We start from the raw sequence: 10,708 nt of genomic DNA on the forward strand, positions 1-10,708 counted from the left end.
GTTCAGCAGCGTTTTTGTTTTGTTTTCTTTTCTTTAAATTGTACATATCTTGAGTGGTGAGAATGGAATGTCTACAGCACTATTTTCATGAATGATAATATTAGTAGATTCCTTCCAAGACAAATTTATTTTACACTGATTGGATTTTGTTACAATTACATACAACTAACTTTTCCCTCGTGCTGTCCCTTTCCCTCCTCCCTACCTGCTCAAAGTGAGATTTTCAAATTTACCGAGGAATGGGTGAAGGAGATTAAAAAGGATTCACCAGGACATATGAAAAGGTCCTGAATTTTGTTTTGAGGGTGAAGAGAGTGATGTAAGGTGCAAAGTATGGTCAGAGGAGGCATGGAGCTGGCCAGGAATGGTCTGGGAAATTGAGGTAGGGACCAAATGGGGCATGAGGTAGAGAAATCATTCAGGGGTACCACAACCACTCACTAGTTCAGTGGTTCATTGAAGCATTTATACAACACAACACAAATCTATACTCGTGGCTAAAATTTACTGTAGCAGAGGACACTGTGCAGGAACAGCAGAAAAAAGGTATACATAGTGAAGGCAGGAGAGGCCACATACAGGCTTCCAGATGTTTCCTCTCTTTCTGCAAGGGTTGCTCTAGCCAGAAACTCCAGGGACAGATAAGAGAGGTCTCTTTCCAGGGAAGCCTGTTTGAGTCATGGGGTCCAGAGTTCTTAAAGCAAGCTAGTTACATGGGTACACTTCTGTCACACGACTGGTGTATGTATACGCCAAATCAGGTAACAGGTACACATAATAAATTCTACGTTTATCTAACATAAGTTACCAACCTGGTTCATACTGAACTACAGCTTGGGCATACATAATAACATTATTACTGAGTAACTATGTGAACATTCCAGGGAATTATTCTTAGAGTTCGGTCAAGGGACATCTGTCAACATGGCTACAGAGATAAGCAAGAACTGAGTGAAATGACCTGTTGCATTAACTCCTTCCTTGTAGGGATCTTCTGTGCATTTTCAGAAGTATGCCATGACCTTGACTCCACGGAACATGTGTTGAAAATGTTTTCATTCAGCATGTGTGAAATATGAGTAGCTTTTAATGTGACCTACACATAATTCCAATCCTAGATGGTAAAATACAAAGAAGACTAGAAATATTAATTCACAACTAGATGGACTGTTTTATGGATGTTTAACTGATAAGAAAAATATTTAAGGAAGAGAATATAGCTGGAATAATTGTAATAATTTACTAGAGAAAGAGCAGATGGTTAAAAAGAAGTTCATTTATTTCAGGCAATGGAGCATATAATCAGAAACAAATATTTTGAGCTAGAAAATTACCAAAGAATAGTAGTGGTAGTTGTGAGCAATGACTAAACTGAAAGTGAAGAGGAGTAATGGAAAAGCTTAAACGAGTGTTGCAACATAATCTTTTAGATTTTGAAAGCTATTTTCAGTTTTGTTTGGAGTCATTTGAGAATGAAGGCAGGGAAGCCAACCAGCAGGATGGTTAAATGATCTATTTAATTATTAAGGTCTAAACTGATTCAGGAGGAGTGGAAATGCAAAAGTGGTAAAAAAAAAAATCAGTATAATCTACAATATTGATAAGGGATTGGAAATTACGAGTGAGGGAAAGTGAGGACCATGTGTGGCATTTGACTTATATTTTTGGTTGAAATGAGGAAGTGCATGGAGAGACCATCTGTATAAATGGAGAACACAAAAGTGGAAGCAAGAAGAAGTAACAGTTGAGGGTGGAGAAGGATCAGTAAGTTCTATTTGGCCTTGTTGAGTTTAATATTTCCATGTAGCATAGAGAGGAAATTATTCAGGAGTGATGTGTGAACCTGTCTGGAATTCAGGAGAGAGGCTGAGTTTGAGATCGTTAAGACAACATTCATATTCAGGGGGTTAGCAAAAGAAGTGAAGCCAGAAAATGCAATAAGTCATATTATTCAAAGAGATCAGAGAATAACCAGAATTAAGAGGTGTTAGAGAAGCCAAAAAGTACAGATATTGAATAACAAGTGAGTGGTCAGCAGTGCCAAATATTGATGAAAGGTCCAGTGATGAGGAGATGGAATTTGAAATAGGTTATCTGATTGGGTTTTGAGATTCATTTTTTTTAAGATTTTATTTATTTATTTGACAGAGATAGAGACAGCCAGCGAGAGAGGGAACACAAGCAGGGGGAGTGGGAGAGGAAGAAGCAGGCTCATAGCGGAGGAGCCTGATGTGGGGCTCGATCCCATAACGCCGGGATCACGCCCTGAGCCGAAGGCAGACGCTTAACCGCTGTGCCACCCAGGCACCCCTGGTTTTGAGATTCCTTAGTGAGCTTTTGGCCAAACAATTTCAGTGGAATAGTAGAGGCAAAATTTGATTATAATGGAGTTGAAGAGGAAACGATTTTTACTTCAGTTAAATTATAGGCAAAATATATTGTTTGGTGATGCATACTTAGTCACGATATTAAAGAAAATCAATGAAATGAATAGTGTAACAGTCAGCATACTAGTTTAATGCACGGACAGTGGTGAGGGTATGTTCAGGAAAGGCTGCAGAGTAAATTTGGGTGTTGATAATTTACTCTTTCTTTACTTAGGTGATTTTCACATGGATGTTCAGTTTATAAAAATTTGTTAAATTGCACGTTTATTTCCATGAAGCTTTATATTCCACCATAACACATATATTTTTAAATTGACAAGAGAGAAAATTAAGACAATTGATTCATATTTTTTCAGGTCACTTATTTATGAGCCAAAGTGCGGAAAATAGATTAAGTACCTAGGGATGGCCATATATTAAGTAAGAGTTTATTTTATGAAGAAAGAGTCCTAAATAATTTTTAAAACTGTTGTAAAGCAGCTAGTGGAAAGGAGTAACTAGATAAAATTATTTCTAACGATTCTAAATTAAGGAAGCGTAGTAAATTCATGCATGGTGAGGCAAGGGTATTGATTTCCTATTGTTGCCGTAACAAATTACCCCAAAACCAGTGGTGTAAAACAATACAATCTCCTTGTTTTACAGTTCTGGAGATTAAACATATAAAATGATTTTTGCAGGGCTAAAATCAATGTCTCTGGAGGTCAAATTCTTTCAGGAGGCTATGAAGAACAATCCATTGTCTTGCCTTTGCCGGTTTCTAGTTACTAGGAGGTACCTGCATTCCTTGGCCCATGGACTTAGTCCTTTGTCTTTAAAAGCATCAACATACTGTCTTCTCTCTTCTCTGACCTCCTGACTTCCTCTTATGGGAACCTGGTGACTATATCAGGCCCACTCAGAAAATACAGTATAATCTTCCCATTTTAAGGATCCTTAACTTAAACATATCTGCAACGTTCTTTTTGCCATGTAAGGTAACAACATACTCATGTGCAAGTTGAGATGTCAAGATATTTGGTGGGCAAATATTCAGCGCACCACAGGAGGAAAAAAAATATCCAAAAGTGAGGTTAAAAATGTGGTTGAGGGATGCCTGGGTGGCCCACTATAGGCTTAAAATCCCAGATTACAGGAATAGTTACTATTATTAATTTTATGACTGTTCTTTTTATTATATATTAACTGTATATCTATTTTACTATGTATTTTGCTTATTAAATAAGATGTCTGTAACAGTCCAGGTTTTTGCTAGATTATGGGTATCATTATTTATATGACGCCCACACACAACCTGCTTTGGACAATAAATGAAATGATCTCCCTCTGCCAGGTAATCCCTCTAACGGTCCCACCTAGACACCAGCAAGGGGCAGAGGAAGCCCATTGAAGTGTCACCTCTTTAAGGCTGCATAAGCAGGTTTGCTTTACAACTGGGTAAGTGTAAGCGAGGCCAAGCCCTTCAGAGTCTTGGCATGGCTGAGGAGATAAGAACCTTCTACAACTTAGTCCAAAAAAACTGGGTGTTCAGGGGTTCTCAGGATGTTACCATTGGTAGCCACTTTGCATCTATTCTTATGCATTTTGCTTATTACATTACATAAGATGTCCATAAATAATACTCCCATCATGACTGAAATATTGAAATATGATTATCCATAGTTTAGAACCATGATAAAAAGTTCTATTACATGGTACATCTGTGTACTAGTGGTTTCTATCTAGAAGTCTCCATGAGGATTTGTATTCTTTGATTGCACTATGGCCTAAATGATCTCCATCACGGAAATTTATCTGTTTTAATACTTTTTCTACATTTCAGACAATGTAAGACAACTAAGGTAAAAACCGGACATCATAAGATATCAAACAGTGAATGAAAGGTGAAAAGCAAACAGAAAAGTAAGTAAGATGGGAAGTAAATCCCTCTTTAATGATACTAAAATAAGGAGCTAAAGCTTTGAGGATAAATACTTGAAGTGCTACATATTTTTTTAATTGCCCCCTGAAAATTACAGACTAGGCCAAGACCATCTATTTCAGCTCTCTCCTTTTTTTAAAAAAAATTTATTACGTTATATTAGTCACCATACAGTACATCATTAGTTTTTGCTGTAGTGTTCCATGATTCATTACTTGCGTATAACACCCAGTGCTCCATGCAATACGTGCCCTCCTTACTACCCATCACCAGGCTAGCTCATCTCCCCACCCCCGCCCCCTGTCTGAAGCCCTCAGTTTGTTTCCCAGAGTCCATAGTCCCTGGTGGTTCATTCCCCCTTCTGTTTACCCCCCCTTCATTCTTCCCTTCCTTCTCCTACCGATCTCCCTGCTATTCCTTATGTTCCACAAATGAGTGAAACCATATGATAATTGTCTTTCTCTGCTTGACTTATTTCACTGAGCATAATCTCCTCCCGTCCAGGCCATGTTTGACAAAATTGTTATTACTAATGAAATTTTTTATTTATACATGTTGATTTCCGGTTCCACCCTCCTCTACAGGAAGAGGCTATAAAGAGAGGTAAATACTAGTCCCTTTAATTGTCCCTGCTTCATCCCAACAAAGAAAGCCCTACTGCACAGTTTTCTGATTCTCTATTTAATGTCCATTATCATCTTCCTGGCATGGTATGTCATTACTTGCTAGCCATTCAGTTGCCCTTCCTTTAAGGGTCAAACTCCATACAAAGAAAGACAAGTACCATATGATTTCACTCATATGTGGAACTTAAGAAACAAAACAAAATAGCAAAGGGGAGGGGCACCTGGGTGGCTCAGTCTGCCTTAGGCTTGGGTCATGATCCCAGGATCCTGTGATGGAGCCCCACATCTGGCTCCCTGCTCAGCGGGGAGCCTGCTTCTCCCTTTCCCTCTGCCTTTCTCCATGCTTCTGCTCTCTCGCTCTCTCTCTCAAACAAATAAATAAATAGTGTCTTTAAAAAATTCTGACCAAATTGAGGCAAAATATTATAATTCAATGGAACCAAGTAGAAATTGTGTGACATCTGTGTTTGTTGTAGCTGTTTATGCTTGAAATATTTCATAATAATAATAATAATAATAACTAATAATATAAACAAAAGGGGAAAAAGGGTGGAGGGCAAAATTGAGCATCTCAGGTAATATTAAAAGAAATGCATTCAGAGGTGAGATATTTTGACCCTCTTTGTAAAAAGCAGATTTCATTCTTTCTCTAATATTGGAAGGAAGAATTTGATGGCGTATCTAGATATATTCTTTTATGTATGTGAAAGTGAAGAAACGGTCTGGTGTGAAGTGTAAGTGGCTGGAAGAAAGCTGCAAATACTTACAACTGCAACTGTGGATGATGAAAAATTCCCCCAAGTGTTTATTTATTTATTTTTATTTGTAAAAGAATTTTTATTAGAAAATTGTTGACACCATGGATCATCAATCTGCAAAGAATTAGAATACAGTAAATACTTTTCACTGTCCACAATTTCCATGATTCAGAAGCCGTTTTAGAATTCTGCAATACTCATAAGCTACCAGGAAGATCGATTGTGCTTTTTATAACAATAATAGCTATAATTATTGAGCATTTAGTATGTATCAGGCAGCATTCTAAGTACTGTGAGTGAATTCACTCCTTTAATTATTACCCCTTTTTTTTGCAATTAATGAAACTGAGGCACAGATTGGTTAAGGAACTTGTGCAAGATCACACCATCATTATCAAGGAGATGGGATTCAGACAAAAGTTTGATTCAAACTTACTTAACCTGTAAACTACCCGTGCGCCAGTAAGATTCTGCTTAAGTCACTTTGAGAAATTAGTTTTTACCAACCTTAGGAAAAAAGCTGCCCTAAGTTTTAAAAAGTATATATCCAGACACTGAAAAACCGAATGAATTAAAGTTCATTAATTTGTAGTCATTACAATATGAAAAATCTTATGTTTTTCTTAGGGAAAACTCAAAAGCACAGCTGCAAGAGTAGAAACTATAAGATCTAAGTTGATTCCAAAGTTAAGTTTACAATTGCAATGTATGAAAAAATGCAAGAAAGAATGAAGACTGGTAGAGCTTTTCCTGGAGTATTGGAGTATGTGTGATCCATGGTGAATATGAAAGACAATGATAAAACAATGGTTGTCATGGAATTAGAGAAGGTGAGGCTTTGAGGAATTTGGGGCTAAAGCCCTCAAGCCCAAAGTCCAGATTCTGTGAAGTCAAGGAGTGAACATGCTTGAAGGACAGAATATGATAAAACAGATTGAATTACTTGAATTAAACATTATACTTTTTCCAAATGATGATGATTTTTAGAGTCTGGCAAGAGAAATTTTGGTACATCCAATTTAGGGAGAGATTGTTGGTATTGTAAATTTCATGGTTTTATAATGTTTTTTCAATAGCAATATTAGATATCCACTTGTTTGTTTCTTTCCTGTTACTTCTTACTTCAACAATAGTATCATCAAGAAAATGAAGCACCGTGAAGGCAAGAACTTTAATTCGATAATATATCTCCAGCTCCTCAAAAAGTCAAGGACAGAGTTGGCATTCACTAAAAAGTTATCACCACGTCAAGGGCGATATATATACAGATGAGAGCAAGAAGTACTCTATTCACTCTGTCCACGATGAACTATCGGACTACAAGCATCTCTGACTAACACATGAGAACCATTTGGACTAAGAAATAATGAGAACAGTCCATTATTTCGGATTTTCAATTTCCTGGATAATTTTTATTGCTCAATGTACATTTGTTCAAATCAGAGAATAGAAATAGTTTTATTGAAACGCAACCCAATATTCCATGTAATTCAGAAGAGTCAGTCAAACAGAATCTTTATTGGCATTTGGAATATCAGCAAGCTCTTTGTTTCAGGAAGCATTCTTTCTCTGTAAGGATAGGGCTCATTCATGTTATAAATGTGACTTGGGATTCTGGTCCTTTTTTGATGAAGAGTTTCAGAATTTTGTCTCGTATCTGTTTGGTTTTCACCACATACACAATGGGGTTCATCACAGGAGGAATGAGAAAATGCATGTTAGCCAAGGTCACGTAGATATGTGAGGGAAGTTTGGGGCCAAAACGGTGCAGTATAGACAGGCAGATCATTGGTGTGAAGAAGAGAATCACAGCACAGATGTGGGAAATGCAGGTGTTGAGAGCCTTGAGGCGGCCACCAAAGGATGCAATATTCAGTACAGTTTTCAGTATCAGGATATATGAAAAGAGAATGAGGAGAAAATCAAGTCCCATAGTGGATAATACCACAAACAGTCCAAAGATGCTATTGATCCTGGTGCTGGAGCAAGAGAGCTTTATAATGTCAGGATGCAGGCAGTAGGAATGAGACAGTACATTGGAATGACAGAAGCACAGCCTTCTCAAGAGGAAAGGGAGAGGTACCTGTACAGTCAAGGTCCGCACTACAATGGCCAAACCTATCCTGGAAATGACACTGTTGGTGAGAATGGAAGAATAGTGCAATGGATGAGAAATGGCCACATAGCGGTCAAAGGCCATTGCCAGTATGATAGCTGACTCAAAATCCTGGAAGGTGTGAATAAAAAACATTTGGGTGAAGCAGGCAGAGAAGGTGAGCTCTCGAGCATCCAGCCAGAAGATCCCCAGCATTGTGGGGAAAGTGAAGAGGGACAGAGCCAGATCAGAGGCAGCTAGCATGGCCAGGAAGAGGTACATAGGCACACGGAGGGTCCGTTCCCTGCGGATAACTGTCATGATGGTCACATTGCCCGCCAGGGTAATGAAGAACATGGTGCAGAAGGGTATGGAGATCCAGATGTGCACAGTCTCCAGCCCAGGTATGCCTGTCACCAGGAAGGTGGAGAAGATGGCTTTGGTGCTATTGGTGGGCAACAGGATGCCAGCGCCGCAAGCCTTTCCTAGGATGAAAGTTATTGTCTCACTCACAGATGTTAAAATTTGACTTGAGCATTTGACAACTCCTACCACCTTTTATTTTAAACTGACTGACCCTGATTTGTATCTATTATGAGTTTAAATGTTGTTTCTCAACACAGAGCATCTGAGCCTCTAGATTGAAAAACAAGACCTGCTTTTTTTGATCAAATTCACCAGATATTGTGGCTTTTTAAAGGAAAATGAGGGGGAAAATGTACCCTTGATATTTAGGTTATCTAAGTCCTTTAATTCATATGATGATTTTTTAAAATAAACGATCCAAATACATAATGTGCTTCAAATAAGTTTCTTTTAAAAATCCAACATCCATGCATATTCATACCTGTTACTGTAATTACAGGCGTACATCATGCCACGGTAAGTCTTACGCCTTGGTCTGCCTTGATCCGTATTAGAGCAGTGCTGCTTAAACTGTACTTCATGGACACATTGTTTTCCATGGACAGATTTGAATATCCTATTTTTTTCTGCAATGAACTGAGTGCATAAACTGCAAATAAGCATTTAGAAACTTTTGCATTAATTGACGTAATATAGCTGTGCTTCTTTAATGATGCTAATTATTATTAGTGTACAATAATAAGGTTATTATTGGATTTGCCATGTATTTTCCATTTCATTTCTCTTAAACATAATATTCGTTATATTTATGAAAGTATTTTGTGATTGATTGAAGAATTTTAAGTATACCTTCACTCCATAGGTTATGAAGCACTGTTTCATGTTAATTCATTGTTGAATGTAGATGTCATTTTTTTCAATTAAACATGAAGAAAAACAAAAATAATTTAGTTTTATATATTTAAAAATACTAAAATCTTATACAGATTGTTTAATTTTTGTTGAATCGTGTTCATGGGTTACCTTTTTTTATTGTAGGGTTAAATATTTTGAATTTCAATTAATAAGATCTAGGGATATTTTGCATAATTACTATATATTTGTGTAAGCAAATAGTTCATTTTTAATAACAATAACAAAATGTTATAAAATGCCTCTTTTATTGATTTAATTCCATAGGGATATGGTTCTTTATTCATCCAAATATTCAATAAATATTAATTATTTTTCTTGCTTGGCTCTAAGCTTTAAGATTATAGCAAAGATCTAAGAAATTATAATTAGCAATTTCTTTGAAGGAGTGAGAAGCTTGATTAACATTCAACTATAATGTACACTATGTTAGAGATGAGACCATTTTTATGGTCTATGCTACCAAAACTTATTTATCCAGGTAAAACCAGTTGTGGATACACTGAATCTCCTTCTTCTAGACAGCAAAGGACACATCTCTTTTTTGAGTCTATCCCTCATCAGATTCTGTTTTTATGAAACTAAACAGACATTTGCATATATACTTTTATATTCTTCATATCATAGCAGTCATCTCACAAACAATAAGCTTTACAAATATTTGCATGTGCTCCTTGTTCCAACCCCTCATCTACCCTCACTCACTAATGTCATCATTGGTATTGTTTGTGGGCCTTTGTAGAGATGTGCACTGCCAAATCTTCATTCCTTGTGTGGAGTTTATGGGTCCTAGCTGTGGTGGCCCGACAATTTACCAGCTGTTCCTATTTGAATTGCCCCTGAAGTCTAATCCTTGGTCAGACTGAGATCCTCAGAGAAAATAATAATTTTTTAAAAGTGTTTCTATAAAGTCTGACTATCTAACATGGTATTGTGGATTAAAAGCTTAAAGATCCTGACCACTTGTCCCTGCTCCCATACGGCAGTCTAGTCAATTTTTCAAAATCTCAATCCAAGTCAATTTGGATGAGACTTCTAGAAATACTAACAGGGGATTAACTAAATTTCTTTGCCTTATCTTAAAAATTGTAAGAAAATTGGGATTAGCTTCAGAAGTTTTAATACATTTTTTTACCATTTTTTTGAATTTTGTTATGAAGGATAGAGAAGGTGGGGGTAATGTGGCTAAGAAACTCACTCTTTGTTGGATAAAGCTCGTTCTGCTTGGTCCAATCATTGTACCTTCCAACGTTAAGGGTCTCGTGCCATGTTTATTCTCAATGCTTTTTCTTCTGCATGGTTTTTTGTTTTGTTTTGTTTTTAAGATTTTTCAGAATCAATACCCGTTGGTCTCAAAGGGTGTTCCTGTTCAGAGATGAGGCTGAACCTCATGGTCAATGTAAACTCAGGCATGGATAGTTCTACACTCTCCTAGCTCAGGAATACATTAAACCCATGGACTCATCTGGCTCAATACTGGTCCAACTTTTAGGTTCTTGAGGTAAACAAATTAGGGATATTTTCACAGAGAGAAACACCTCTACATTCCTATAATTCCTTGCATTACAGGCTAGAGTCTCTCTACTCACCAGTTTATCCAAAGTCTCTTTGTTTTTAGTGTTTTTCCAAACACAGGTAACCTC

General features: G+C 37.1%; 1 protein-coding gene across 1 annotated transcript; it reads right to left on the reverse strand.

The window, feature by feature from the left end:
* Window positions 1-7,280: 7,280 nt before the first annotated feature.
* LOC103681233 (olfactory receptor 51G2-like) lies at window positions 7,281-10,457 on the reverse strand. The gene is made up of 2 exons (XM_008710765.1): window positions 10,409-10,457; window positions 7,281-8,272 (listed from the first exon to the last, which is right to left on the reverse strand). Exons 1-2 carry the CDS (start codon window positions 10,455-10,457, stop codon window positions 7,281-7,283), a joined length of 1,041 nt encoding a protein of 346 aa, XP_008708987.1.
* Between the last annotated feature and the right edge of the window lie 251 nt (window positions 10,458-10,708).

Source organism: Ursus maritimus, unplaced genomic scaffold (genome assembly GCF_017311325.1).
Source record: "Ursus maritimus isolate PB19 unplaced genomic scaffold, ASM1731132v1 scaffold_16, whole genome shotgun sequence".
Classification (NCBI taxonomy): domain Eukaryota; kingdom Metazoa; phylum Chordata; class Mammalia; order Carnivora; family Ursidae; genus Ursus; species Ursus maritimus.

Excerpts from the sequence above, each read along its gene's own strand:
- LOC103681233 (XM_008710765.1), bottom strand. The coding sequence starts at position 10,457 with ATGAGGTTCAGCCTCATCTCTGAACAGGAACACCCTTTGAGACCAACG. Across the intron at positions 8,273-10,408 it reads ACACCCTTTGAGACCAACGG|GAAAGGCTTGCGGCGCTGGC; the intron begins GTATTGATTCTG and ends CTTTCATCCTAG.